Here is a 14,200-nt window from a genome sequence, read left to right on the forward strand (position 1 = left end):
ACACAGGATTCTGACTCAGGCCAGGTGGTAGTAAGAAGGAACTGGAGAGGTGTTGGCCTGCACTGTCTCTTATACCCTTAGTTGGGAGCACGAGGAGATCTACGGAGCAGGCCAACGGACACTGCTTGGAAGAATTTCCGGACTCAGGTGCATGGCATGCATGCGTACCCATGTGTGGAATACACATTGGGACCAGTACTCCATGAAGAATGAGTGTGTGTATGTGTGGCAGGGGTGGGGAATGACAATCATTTGCAAGCACAAAATTGTGCCTGGGATACCACAGGCGAAAATTAGGCCCAACAGCTACAAAACAACCTACACTTAGTAGCTGACTCATGCCCCACCACACCCAGGCAACACAAATGGTGGGATAAATGCTGTGCTTCAGGGTGGCATAATTTACTTGTAGAGGGGGTGGAGGAATAGGGCTGTGACAAGAGAATCAGCCTGTCATAAATACAGAGGGAAGGGTAACCACATTTCTGTATACAGTGCTATAAAATCCCTCCTGGCCAGAGGCAAAGTCCTTTTACCTGTAAAGGGTTAAGAAGCTCAGATAACCTGGCTGGCACCTGACCCAAAATGACCAATGAGGGGACAAGAAATTTTCAAATCTGGAGACGGGGGGGAAAGGCTTTTGTCTGTCTGTGTGATACTTTTGCCAGGAACAGATCAAGGATGCAAGCCTTCCAATTCCTGTAAAGTTAGTAAGTAATCTAGCTAGAAAATGCGTTAGGTTTTCTTTGTTTTGGCTTGTGAAATTCACTGTGCTGGAGGAAATGTGTATTCCTGTTTTTGTGTCTTTTTGTAACTTAAGGTTTTGCCTAGAGGGATTCTCTATGTTTTGAATCTGACTACCTGTAAGATTATCTTCCATTCTGATTTTACAAAGTTGTTCTCTTATCTTTTTTTGTTCTTCTAATAAAGTTCTATTTTTTAAAAATCTGATTGGGTTTTTTGGGTGTTAAAAATCCAAGGCTGGTCTGTGCTCATCTTGTTTATTCTCAAGCCTCCCCAGGAAAGGGGGTATAAGGGCTTGGGGGGATATTTTGGGGGAAATAGGAACTCCAAGTGGTCCTTTCCCTGTTCTTTGTCTAAATCACTTGGTGGTGGCAGCATACTGTTCAAAGACAAGGTGAAGTTTGTGCCTTGGGGAAGTTTTTAACCTAAGCTGGTAAAAATAAGCTTAAGGGGTCTTTCATGCGGGTCCCCACATCTGTACCCTAGAGTTCAGAGTGGGGAAGGAACCCTGACACAACCGACAGAAGGTGTAGGATACAACAGCACTCCACACCAACTGGAGTCACACCATACCAGTATTCGTTGCTGGTCCTGCTGAATCCCATCTCTCCAGTAACACAATGTCAGAGTCAGGCACACGGAGTCTCTCTCTCTCTCTCTCTCTCTCACACACACACACACACACACACACACACACACACACACACACACACACACACACACACACACACACACACACACACACACACACACACACACACACACACACACACACACAGAGTCAGGCACACAGACACAGTCACACACACCTCTTTTCCTGTTAGAACAGTGAAATCTGAAGAGCTGCTATGAAATGTTGCCCATTAAGCCTCCCCTGTGCTACCATCTAAGTCCATCTGCTGTTGCTGCCCTAGCTGGAATTTCAGAAGCCAGAACCCCTCGGGAGGCACTGAAGCTGGCTGCACAGAGGTTTGCACATGCCAAAGAAAGCTAGAGCGGAGAGGCCCAGCTGTTTGGCTGAGCATGCAGGCCCGGCTGGACATGCTCCGAGAGCAGGACCAGAGGACCAGACTCCATCTGTTCATTCTTTCTTCCAAGCAGGCAAAGCCCTCATTCGTTGTGTTTAATGTTCTCTTCTAGAAACATCTTCTACCACAGACGGTGCAGGCAGGTGCCACAGGGAGCTGGGGCGGCTGGTACTGGCTAGATGTTCCCAAAGGCTATGCTGTGAACCTTCCTGAGGCTCTGCTGCTGGAGAAAAGGCTGACTAGCAAGTGTCTGGAAATATCCTGGCCTCTCAGGGTACTCCAGCTGCCATATTTACCCACTATCACTGCTGGGTAAAGGGCAGTTTACAGGTGTGAGCAGCACGGCAGCAGCCACAGCAGAACCAGCTGCAAACACTCAGTTATCCCAGTGAACCACCCAAGCGTAGGACAGCTGAGAGGATTCCCTGGCTGTGTATTTACTGTCTGCATTTCTCTTATCTTGGACAACAGCAACAGGCTAGTCAGTTTCACTTCCCGGTTCCCCTGCACTAGCCAAATTCTTCCATTCCTTTTTACAAAGCTCTCTCCAGTCGATCGCAATCGCCGGATGCTGAAAGTCCAGTGGTGCAGCAGGGCTGCCACTAAGGCAGGCTCCCTGCCTGCCCCAGCACCACGATGCTCCCGGAAGCAGCCAGCACACCCCCACAGCCCTGGAGGGATGTGGGGGGAGAGGGGGCTCTGCGTGCTGCTCCTGCATGAAAGCACCATCCCCGCAGCTCCCATTGGCCGGGAACGGGGAACTGCAGCCAATGGGAGCTACGGGGGGCAATGCCTGCAGAGAGGGGCAGCGCGCAGAGCCACGTGCCACTCCCACCAGGGTTTCATTGGCTCCTTCTGGGAGTGGCGTGGGGCTGAGGCAAGTAGGGAGCCTGCCTTAGCCCTGCTGCACCGCCAACTGGGAGCCGCCCAAGTGCTGCCCAGCAGGAGCCCGCACCCCAACTCCCAGCCCCCTCCCAGAGCCAGCACCCCATACCCCCTCCTGCACCCTGCACCCCAAACCCCCTGCCCCAGCCCTGACCCTGCTCCCAGAGCCAGTACCTTGTACCCCTTCCTGCTCCCCAAAACTCTGCCCCAGCCTGGATCCCCCTCTTGCACCCAAACTTTCTCCCAGAGCCTGCACCCGCACCCCCTTCAGCACCCCAACCCTCTGCCCAAGGCTCAGACCGGAGCCCTCTCCCAAACTCCGAACCCCTCGGCCCCAGCCCAGAGCCTGCACACCCTCCTGAACCTCAACCCCCTGCCCCAGCCCAGTGAAAGTGATTGGATTTCTGGTTTAAGGCATACACTAAATGATAGAAAAAAAACCTGCTGGAGCCAGCATTCCCACTGCATGGCCTGGAGTTAGCGCCTTATCTGCGGAGGGATCAGGGCCAGGCAGCAGCTTTGGTGATTCCTGGTAAATGCTCAGCCCTGCTGGTGGGGCAACGAGAGCCCCGAGTACTAACGAGGTGAGGCAGAGAGAGCTGCTCCCATGAGAATGTTGGCCAGGTACTGTCTTGTACACAGAGCAGCCTATCCTTGTTATGGCAACCCCCAGCCTCTGCCCACCCACTGCTCCCTGCCTGGCCCATGGCCCAGGAATCGGTGAAGGTATGGGGCTATGGCAGGAGCTGGCATGGGAGATCACAGCAGGTGGGAGGGGCACACCAGCGATGCCACTTGTGGGGTTTGCCCTATGTTCCAGCACTCAGCAAGGCGCTGAGGAGGAGTGAACACTTCTTAGCACTCTGAGGCTTAAGTGAATAAAACAGCCAGGATCCCTGGTACAAACCACCTGGCCAGCCCCATTATGACATGGCACCCACCCCTCCTCCCCACAGAACTAGAGGGGCCGAATCCACCTCCAGGGTTGCTGGGTCGAGAAGGGCCTCAGGACAGATGGACAGGGCCCTGGGCTGTGCTAAGACACACGTCTTCCTGAGTGCTGGGAGCTGCAGCCAGCCACCGTCCATCACCCACATGGAAGCGGAGCCAGGAGAACCCAAGTACAGCACCAAGTGATAAATGCAGCTGGGGACCCACGTGCTCCCTCCAGGGCAAGGCTTTCTTGGATGGGCACGACCATAAGAACTGTCAGACTGGGTCAGACCAAGGGTCCACCAAGCACAGTATCTTATCTTCCGACAGCGGCCAGTGGCAGATGCTTCAGAGGGAATGAACAGAACAGGGCAATTATCAGGTGATCCATTCCCTGTTGTCCACTCCCAGCTTCTGGCAGGCAGAGGCTGAGGGATACTCAGAGCATGGGGTTGCGTCCCTGACCATCTTGGCAAGTAGCCATTGACAGACCTGTCCTCCATGAACTTATCTCATTCTTTTTTGAACTCAGTTATAGTTTTGACCTTCACAACATCCCCTGGCAATGAGTTCCACAGGTTGACTGTGCGCTCTGTGAAGAAGTACTTCCTTATGTTTGTTAAATCTGCTGCCTATTTATTTCATTGGCTGACCCCTGCTTCCTGTGTTATGTGAAGGGGTAAATAAAAATTCCTTATTCACTTTCTCCATGCCAGTCACAATGTTACAGACCTCTGCCATATCCCCCCTTAATCGTCTCTTTTCCAAGCTGAACGGTCCCAGCCTTTTTAATCTCTCCTCACATGGAAGCTGCTCCATACCCCAATCATTTTTGTTGTCTTTCTCTGGACCTTTTCCAATTCCAATATATCTTTTTGGAGATGGGGCCACCAGAACTGCATGCAGTATTCAAGATGTGGGCGTATCACGGATTTATATAAAGGTATTATGATATTTTCAGTCTTCTCTCTCCCTTTCCTAATGATTCTTTACATTCTGTTAGCTTTTTAGCCTGTGGCTGCACATTGCATGTAACTGACAGGTGTGGGTGTGACTCCCTGGAGATCAGTGCTGTTCACTCAGCCTCAGGCAGGCACTCCAGCACTGAGAGCGTTCGGGTTTGGTCACTCCCATTTGGGCCCCACGCTCACTACAGCCTCCTGACGTGCCTCATGGCAGACAGCTGTTCTGAGCCGGGCATGGGGCAGGCAGTGCTGAGCACCACATGCATGCACACCCCCAGCCAGATGCCATTGACCCAATGGAACTATATGCTGAAGCTAGGGAGGGCTGGGGAGCTGGGGCCATTTCCTGAGGCCCCCCTGTAGCTGGGCTGGCTGCCAACCCTCCCACCAAGTGCTACACTGGGAGGTGTTTACAGCTCCCAAATAGCCCCCTCTTCGCAGGGGAATTGTGAGGTGCCCCCAGTGCAGCTCCATGCATCCCCCCTTATCCCCCACATGCCAGGGGATGGTCAAAGCAGCCTGTTGGTTCCATCGCTGCCGAATAAACCGGCTGGGGCAGTGTCTTACACTGGGCTGCTCTTCCCATGTCTTCCCTCAGGAGAGCACAGACACCCCAGCCACTGCTCTCAACACTGTCACACTGCCCAGCCTGAGGGAGCCCCGCTCGGGCTTCCCAGAGCAGCCAGAATTAAGTCACTCACCTCCCAGCAATCCTTCCTTTGGGTGAGCTACTGGACACTTGGGCTCTGCACTTGCACCGAACCCGGCCATGGGAGCACAGCACTGCAGCACACCTGTCCTGTCTGAGAGGGAGGGCTGCAGCTGGGTTTGTTAGCAATGGAAACGTGTGCATATGCAGCCACCCAGAGGAGCGTGGAGGAGTGTGCGGACCCCCAGAGGAGCATGCGTGCATGTGGAGGAGCGTGCATGTCCATGCATGAGCATGGCTGCCCATTTTCAGGCTCTACCTTTTCGTTCTTTGCATCCGTGTCCAGCTCTGCTATCTTGGCCCACTTCTGCCAGAAGTTGGGGTCATCCAAGGAAATGTCGGTTCTGTTCCCTGAAGCGACAAAGCTGGCCTGGGGAGTGAAGGAAGAGCCAGTTAACAGTCTGCAATCCATCCTCAGCAACAGCAAGAGAGTCTGTGTGCTCCCACCTGCACCCTGTCTGTACAGAGAAGGGATCACTACCAGCAACCTCTTCATTTGCTAAGGGGTCCAGGAGCCAGGGTTGTTTCCAGCCCCCTGGAAATTCAGCCCTGGCAAGGGATAAGAGGTGGGACAGCCCCACCCTGTCCAGCAGTGCCCAGATTGCCAGCCTTGGGAGCACAATGCAGTACAGCTTTCATGGGCTTCCTCCTCTACAGCAGGCACCTCAGCAGGTGGTTAGAGCTGAGCTCTGATGGCACTGACGTATGGCGCACTGCACTCCCCCTGCCCAGCAACAGGAGCACACAGCAGAGCCAACCATTGCCCCCTGTGCTTCAGGGCAACACCCCCTCAGAGTCAGGTCCTATGCAGCAGGAGGCAGGAGGCAAAATTAGGCCACTGGGGTCCAAGAATGGATACTGAGCTGGTGTCTTTTCTCCATAAGCACAGGGAGGGCAGCACTGCAAGAATAATGGCCCTGCATCTCCAGACTGCTTGCAGCCCCGGCTATCAAGCATGAGTGCGCTGCTGCTCTGGCAGCAGGGGTTCCATGGGGCGGACAGATCCACAGACGCTGTGCACCTGGCAGCAGGGGTTCCATGGGACGCACAGACCCATACGTGTTGTGCACATGGCAGCAGGGATTCCATGGGGTGGGGGCTGGACAGACTTTGGATAAATGTGCTCAGGCCCCCAGTACAAGGCCAACCCTGCAAATTCCCTTGGGATCTGTGAGAGAAGCTCGGCTCTTTCCTTCTCACACTTCCTCCCCACAACAGAGGGCGCAGGCCTGGCTCAGCCCTGAGGGATCCAGGACAATAGATTTAGTGGGGGCAGGAGAGAACACACAGCCGGCCCTGCCATTGGGATGCATCTGGCAATCACTAGAAGAAGCAGACTCCAGCTCCCTCCCCAGGGCCATGGGGCCTCCAATGGTCCCTGTTGAACAGGTTCTGGACTGGGCAAGGTCTTTGTGCAGCCAACCAGTATCGTTGGGGCCTTCATGACAGCCCTTTGTGCAGCGCAGACAACGACGCACACTGTTGAGGAATGCCAGCTGATTATGTTCAGCGGTGGCCTAGAAGAACTGCATCATGCCACTAAGATGCCATCGCGTGGCTACACAACTACGCACACACTGAATAAATAAAATGATGCGTGAGTGACCAAATCTGCAGAGTACAAGGGATCTCCTCAGAACAGAGCAGCATCTCCTGGAGATTCCTGAGGCGGGGGAAGGGATCTCTTCCAGAGCTGAGATCAGAACCCCCATCTCACTCTAACCACTAGAACACTCCCCTGCACAGCATGGATCGGGCAGACACCGTGAGAAATGCAAGAGCCTGGGAAAGGCTCCACAGGAGACATCCATCCTGGGTGAACTGGACAGAAGCCAAGCTGAGCTGCTCACATGGCCACCCCTCGCTGCCAAAGGCTGGCCACGGCATTCCCTCCTACACCCGGCGCCCTCCCGTGCTGCCCCGCTTTCTGTACCACCTGGACTCAGCTCCTGACCTCGGTGGGGTGGAACCCAGGCTGCACTGACACACACAGGGATGCTCAGAAAGCAACAGGCCAAGCCAAGAGCAGGGAAACGAAGTCTGTGTCCCATCTGCCCAGTGCACCCCACCCTTGCCCTGCCAAAGAAGGCAGGCAGCTCCCCAGGCAGTGTGCACAGCACCTTGGCAAAGGTGGAACCCTTCCCCTCTGACTGGATAGTGATCGTTTGGGTTCTGCGCTGCAGGATCTGATCAATATCTTCCTCGCAGAACTTGGAGCCTTCATCTTCCTCGTCCATTAAAGCCCCGTATGCTCCTTTCCGTAGCAAGTCCTCGACTTCCATCTTTGAGAGCTGCTGCACCTGCAGAAGATACAGGATGTCAGCACTGTGCCAACCGCCCCAGAGCTGGGGCTAGGCTGGGAGCGCAGGCATGGGGGACGGAGATGCCCTACCCAAGCCAGCCCTTGAAGGCAGAGGCATCTAACAGTCCCAGAGCCATGGTGCTAACTAGAACTGCAGCGCCCATCCCTGCAGATGGTGCCTGTGGAACTGCGAGAGCCTGCAATGACGGTGCTAGACTGCAGCTGAATGCCCCCAGACACAGCCCGCTCCTGACCCCAGAGTGGACAGGGAGGGATCTGGGTGAGATCAAACAAATACACAGAGGGAAAGTGAGGCAAAGGGCTGGGTAAAACCACAGCCCCTCTGCCTGGCTACCCCCTGGAACTCCTGTTAACACAGCTGCCCTTCCCAGCAGGGCTCTGCAGCTTCCTCTGGCCTAGGAATGATCCAGTCAAGCTACAAGACTTCACCTTCTCCTCACTGGTACCTGACCCTTCTCCTACCCCCACCCCCAGACACCTCCCTGGGAATCAGGGCTGTCACATGGGTGTGACGGGTCTTTAAGCTATCTTGTTTATGATGTCATGGGGCAACTGGCCACCCTTGCTGTTCAGAGTGCTAGGAAAGTTCGGAGTCTGAGATGGGAGAGCCCTACAGGCCCCAGCCCCCAAGATCCAGGCCCAGCTCTGTTACTGGAAGCTGTTTGTGTGCTTTCACACTTCCTGCTAAGCTGTCACCTCGTCTCGCTGGCAGCGCCACCTGGGCACAGCAAGCACCGCCACGTGCCCTCTGCTCTCTCGCAGGCAGTTCCCATCCATGGTGGTTAGTTTTGATAGCAGGGGACAAGGCACCTTTGGGTACACTCAGCTCCATCAATATAGGATCTCAGCACCCCCGAGATCCTGGGGTAGGCTCAAAACTCAGTCCTTAACGGACATTCATCCATCCAGAGCCACAATAAACCTAGCGGGGTTGGAAGCCTCTGCTCAGGGCAAGCCAATGGCCAGACGAGCAAGCATGTAATGGGGAACAACTGTGGAGGCTCTAGAGCTGGGATAGCAGGGGGCTGCATGTCAGGCCTGAGGGCATTGGCAGCGCCGGGGGGCTGGGCTGAATGCTGCAGAACAGGACTGATGTCCATGGCGGAGGTACCTGAAATCTGTTCTGTCAGGGACACGGATTCTCCTCAGGGTCTGCATGGCTCCACACACTCACCCATGCTGTGCGGGCAAGCGAGTGGGATCTGTCCTGCGCTATGGGCCACGGGCCTACCCAGAGGCTCAGCCCTGTACCCCTCTGCGCAGCCAAGGGCACTGGGGGCACACACAGGCGCAGCCACTCGGGGGAACACTGCAAGGAGCAGCAGAGGTGCAGAGCCTTCCCAGGGCGGGCAGACAGGCAGCCTACCCCGTTGGTGCTGCCCTTGCGGTTGATGTCCTGCAGCACGGCCTTGTCCAGGCCCAGCTTGAGGCTGGCCTTGTCGAACATCTCGCGCTCATAGGAGTTGCGGGTGATGAGGCGATAGACCTTCACCGCCTTGCTCTGCCCGATCCGGTGGCAGCGCGCCTGCGCCTGGGACAGCAAAGGCCACAGTGTCAAATACACGGCTCTGCCTGCAGCAACCAATACAGGAGCCCTAGGGCACAATGGGCTGAGCCCAGCCCCCACCCCTGCCCAGAGCACAACGGGCAGAGCCCAGCCTCCGCCTCAACAAGGTGTCCTAGCGCTGACCTGAAGAAGCCGCCTTGGCCAGTCAAGGGACACTGAGCACTGTGTGGATGTGATGCAGAGGCCTGTTCTGGACTCAGCGCCCCCTGCACCTGAGCTGCGCTCATCTGGGGCTTCCCTTCACGGCAGTGCAGGCCACTCTGAAGCCAGGAAGCTCTCAGCGACCAACTCCGCATCCCCCCACCCCGGGCCATGCTGGAGCAGGCACCCGAGGGCGGGGGGGGAAGGTTCTGCGCTGCTCCTGACCCCCCAGCACAGCTGCTCTTTACTGTTCGGCACTTCCAGCACCACTCTGCTCTGACTGCCTGGGCTGGCCTTCTTTAACTGGCCCTAGCACGGGGTGGTATCTTGTCCCATGGACCCATTGGCTGTCCCCAGCGATTGGCTGGCACACAACTCCTCTGCTCTAATCAGCACTATTATTCATGCAAACCCCCCACCCCTCCCGCCCCCCCAACCCCATCATGGCCCTGCTCTGCAATACCTGGAGGTCGTTCTGTGGATTCCAGTCCGAATCGAAGATGATGCAGGTGTCGGCAGCTGTGAGGTTAATGCCCAGGCCTCCCGCCCTGGTGCACAAGAGGAAGACGAAGCGGTCTGAGTCCGGTTTGCAGAAGCGATCGATGGCAGCCTGGCGCAGGTTCCCGCGCACCCGCCCATCAATGCGCTCGTAGGTGTATCTGTTCAGACAGGGGACACAGGCAGGTCACCATACAGCCTGCACCATGTGGAGCAGGGCATCTCATCTCCGCAGACCCAGCTCCTAGAGCTACGGGGTGCCAGCCACCAGACTTAGAGCTGCTCTGGCAGCTCCAGGACACCCATTCCATGCAGGCACAAGGACCCCAGCTCTCCTGCTCCTGAGGCCAAGGGCAGCCAACCCCATGTGGCACAGGGGCCTACGGGCTGTGCAGCACCTGAGGGCAGGAAGTGCTGCCATTCTGGAGCAAAGACAGGGCCAGGGGGGCTCTGTCAGAAACGCGTGTAGGGGCCTGTGCTGATCAGAGCTCTATGCCTGCATTCACAGGAGGCCAGCAGGAGCCACACTGCAACAGAGTGGGCCATGACCTGGCCAGCAGACCCTGTGGCCTTGCCCCTGCCTGACCCTGGGGGCAGCGTTCTGCAGGGTTCCCTCCCCAGAGGCTCCCACACAGGAAGACAGTGCAGCCTGCACCTGCTAGCTCCGGCCCCAGTACACAGTGGGTGATTGTGGGCTGGGGACACTCTGCTCTGCTGGTCATGATGGATGCGGCCTCCTAATAGGCATCCTGTGAGTTAAGCAGCCCGCACAGCCTGGGCTCCTTGGGGCCAGCCAGCGCCAGCTGTTGCTTCCCCATCCAGAACCAGACTTCTGTGGCGGCAGGGCCACTGAACAGCATGTCAGCTCAACACTCAGCCACGAGGCTCCCAGGGGCCATGGGGAAGGAGCGATAGGCACAGGGGAGCCTTAGCCCACAAGGTCTTGTCTCCACCTGGACACTCCCAAGACGGGTCACCAGACAGGCCCGGGTGTGCCCAGGGAACGATGCTCTAAGATCTCTGGGCGAGCCAGCACTGAGGGGGGCTCTCCGGACAAGACGCTGTACAGTAGGAACAGGCCTCCACACTCACCCCTGGGGTAAATGGTAGTGAGGCTCTCTGGGAATACTCGATAGGTGGGGCCAGACCCTCCCCCATCCCCACTCCGTACACGCTGATGGCTCAGAGCCGTGTGACGCTGCCCCAAGAGGCAGACATATTCCCGCAGGGTAAGAAGAGAACAAAACAATCACCCCCTTTGTGGCTCTGGCATAGCAGGCACGGGCAGGGTCCTGAGGCTGCTCTGTGCTGGGGGAAGCACACAGGGGTGTGCAGGGGCCTTTCTCCACAGCCTGCACTGAACACAGCTTGGCTACCTCCCGGCTTGGGACCATCACTCATTGCAAACTGACCTCAGAGCTCACTGGCAGTGGCCATGACAGAGCATGGCACAGGGTGGGTAAGTGGCGCTGATGTAAGGATCCAGGAACTAGAGCCCAGGTCTGCAGAGCCTGAGATGGCTGACGTTCCCACAGTGCACTGGGAGGCCTTGCAGATCCCCAGCCATGGGGCAGTGTGGGGGGCAGGCGTCACAGAGACCCAGAGTGACAGCCCTCTGACTGGCCAAGTGTCCTATTGAACCCTGGAGGGTGCCCCAGGAAGTTGTCTGGGCACTACACGGACTTTGGGCTTGCTGCGACTCCAGAACTCCCCTCGTCTCCTCGTCTTGGCTTCTGACCCTGACCTGTCTGACCCTGGTTCCTGCCTCCAGCCTGGTACTACCGCTGATCTCTGATCTCCTACCCCAGCCTGACTTTGACCTGACTCTTGCTAACTGAACCCAGCACTAGCTCACTGACTGCCATCCCTGATGTGTGGACCCCAGCCCAGCCGTGACCATTAGGTCCCTTACAGTGGACAAGGCAGGGTGTGAGCACAGTGGGTGAAGGGTGTGGACAAGGCGGGTGAGGGGCAGGGCAGAGGGGCTGGATGGGCTGATCCATGTACATAACAGAGCAGCATCTCTAAACCATTTTCCTGCCACTTCCTCTGGCCACTTCTCATCTCTCAGCCACAGCCTAGTGTGAAAGTATCTGGAGGGAATATGGCCGTGGCAGCTGCGACGGGGGGCTGGAGATGGGCAGAGAAAGGGGCCAGGAGCAAGGGTCTATGCAGCTACCAGGACACCCAGGATCTCCCCAAGAGCACCTGGGAATGGCTCGGACAGTCGAGCATCACCCCGATCTACCACCACCCTCCGCAGTCTCCCACATGGCTCTTGCCTGGTGCTCTCCACCCTAGCCAAGGGGGAGCTGGGCGTGACTGAGTGCTGACTCAGCGGTGCTGGGTGCACACCAGAGCCCAGTGACCCCGGCCCTGCACACCCGGCCGGGCTAAGCCCCCGCAGGCCTAGCACAGAGGGGGAGCCCCAGCTGGCAGGCTGCAGGGAGGGGCCAAGGATCTGGGGTGGGCAAGTAGAGAATGGAGTACGAAGAGGAGGCTGCTGAGGACCAAGGGATGAAGGAGGAAAGCTGCGGTGAGCTGGCTGCAGCTAGCTGGGCCCTCCAAGCTCAGGCGGTGGTGCTGCTTCGAGAGCAGGGCGTGGCCATGCTTCCCTGCACTGCATACCAGGGCACAGCCCGAGTTTCTTGCCCAGCCTGTTCTGTGTGGGCAGGGAGGGTCGAGAGGGCATGTGCCCGAGAACTGGAATGCACAGCAGGGCGGGGGGAGTGGGGAGAGCCAGGCAGCGCAGGCTGTACTGACCGCCTCTGGATGAGATAGTCCTCCAGGATGTCCAGGCAGCGCACCATCTGGGAGAAGATCAGCACCTTGTGCCCACCGGCGATCAGCTTGGGCAGCAGCTTGTCAATCAGCACCAGCTTGCCAGCCGCCTGGATCATGGCCTGGAGCTGGAAGTCCAGCGCCTCTGGGCTGTGCGACTTACGGAAATCTTCCAGGATTTTCTCCTCCGCCCCTGCAAAGCAGGAGGGGAAATCAGCCCTGGCTAGAACTGTGGCCCACCTGCGTTGCCCGGGCACAGCTGCCCTAGCCCTGCTCACCACTGTCACACACCACAGGGTAGCAGGCACCAGCTGCTGCCAGAGCCAAGCCCGACACCCGAGCCAGGTGGTCTAGGAAGCTGGTAAGTGGCCAGAACTACGGAGAGTAATGACTACACCTCACTCATTGCCCCGGGGTGGGAGCTGCTGAAAAGCACCCGCCCTGGCCGGAGCTCCTCACCACCATGAGGCAGGGCAGCTGCAGCACTGGCACAGCTCATGGTGCTGATGAGGTTGGGCATGTTGGTGTGTCTTGCCCCTGGTGCCCCATGCCCTACGGCTCACCATTGATGAGATAGGGGTGGTTGCAGCACTTGCGCAGCTCCATCATGGTGTTGATGAGGTTGGGCATGTTGTGCTGGTTGGCGCCCTTGGACAGGAAGGAGAAGTTCTTCTCTAGGATGGCCCGGTAGTATTTCTTCTGGATGTTGGTCAGCTCCACCTCGATGATGGTCTCCTGCTTGGGTGCCAGGTTCTTCTCCACATCATCCTTCAGCCGCCGCAGCATCATGGGCTTCAGGATTGACTGTAACTTCTTCACCTGCCCAGGACAAGCGCAGACGCACTGTCCCCCCGCCGTGTGCATGGCAGGCAGTGAAGACAAGTGCAGAGCCCTCTTGGGTCAGCCACCATGCACGTGAGGGCTCTGTGCTAATCGCCTCCCAGGGACACCAGGGCAAGCCTGTTCTACTGACACCAAGAGAAGACTTCTCCAGCTTCCAGCTCTGCAAACTGCGCTGGGGTCTGAGAGCCGGGCTGGGCTTGGATACCCCCGTGCAACCCCACTGTTTTCACCCGGGCAGGTGTGTGACTACCAGGCTGTGCGCCCAGAGTTCATAAACACTTCTGCCAGTGAGCCTGGCTTCCTCCCCAGAGCACAGCTCGTTCCCAGGAGCAGGCAGGCCAGGGAGCAGGTGGTCTGAGAGATGCCTGCTGAGCAGAAACCCGTGTGAACCCTCACTGCACCGTTCATTGCCTCCTTCTGAGCACCCAGTTTATACCCAGCTCCTGCCTAAAGTGAGCCTGCCCCCTATGCCCCAGTGCGATTCCTCCCCTTGTGGGCACAAAAAGTGTTGCTGTCACAATGCAGGCAGTTGCTCTGAACTGGGCCTGTTGTGAGCAGAAGGGAGGTCCAGGGCTCCAGTCCCACTGGGATGCTGCTTGCTCTGTGGCTCCATGAGCCCAAACCCGCCGCACAGTGAGGAGGGGCAGACTCTGCAAGCTCCACCAGGCTCTCAAACAGCCGCAGCAGAGGCCTCCGGATGGACCCAACACCAGGGATTCCGGAGGGCGTGTGCAGAACCAGCTGACTGCGCATGGCAAGAACCAGCCCAAAGGGCACAGCTTT

At 57.3% G+C, this 14,200-nt stretch overlaps 1 protein-coding gene across 1 annotated transcript in view; it reads right to left on the minus strand.

Moving 5' to 3' along the window:
• Positions 1-14,200, minus strand: part of CHD6 (chromodomain helicase DNA binding protein 6) — a 138,275-nt gene that overhangs the window by 51,262 nt on the left and 72,813 nt on the right. The window contains 6 exon segments of the mRNA XM_043496052.1: positions 5,524-5,634; positions 7,385-7,564; positions 8,954-9,118; positions 9,759-9,954; positions 12,557-12,767; positions 13,138-13,393. Coding sequence (XP_043351987.1) covers positions 5,524-5,634; positions 7,385-7,564; positions 8,954-9,118; positions 9,759-9,954; positions 12,557-12,767; positions 13,138-13,393 — 1,119 coding nt within the window.

The sequence above is a fragment of the Dermochelys coriacea genome, chromosome 13 (assembly GCF_009764565.3).
Source record: "Dermochelys coriacea isolate rDerCor1 chromosome 13, rDerCor1.pri.v4, whole genome shotgun sequence".
NCBI lineage: Eukaryota > Metazoa > Chordata > Testudines > Dermochelyidae > Dermochelys > Dermochelys coriacea.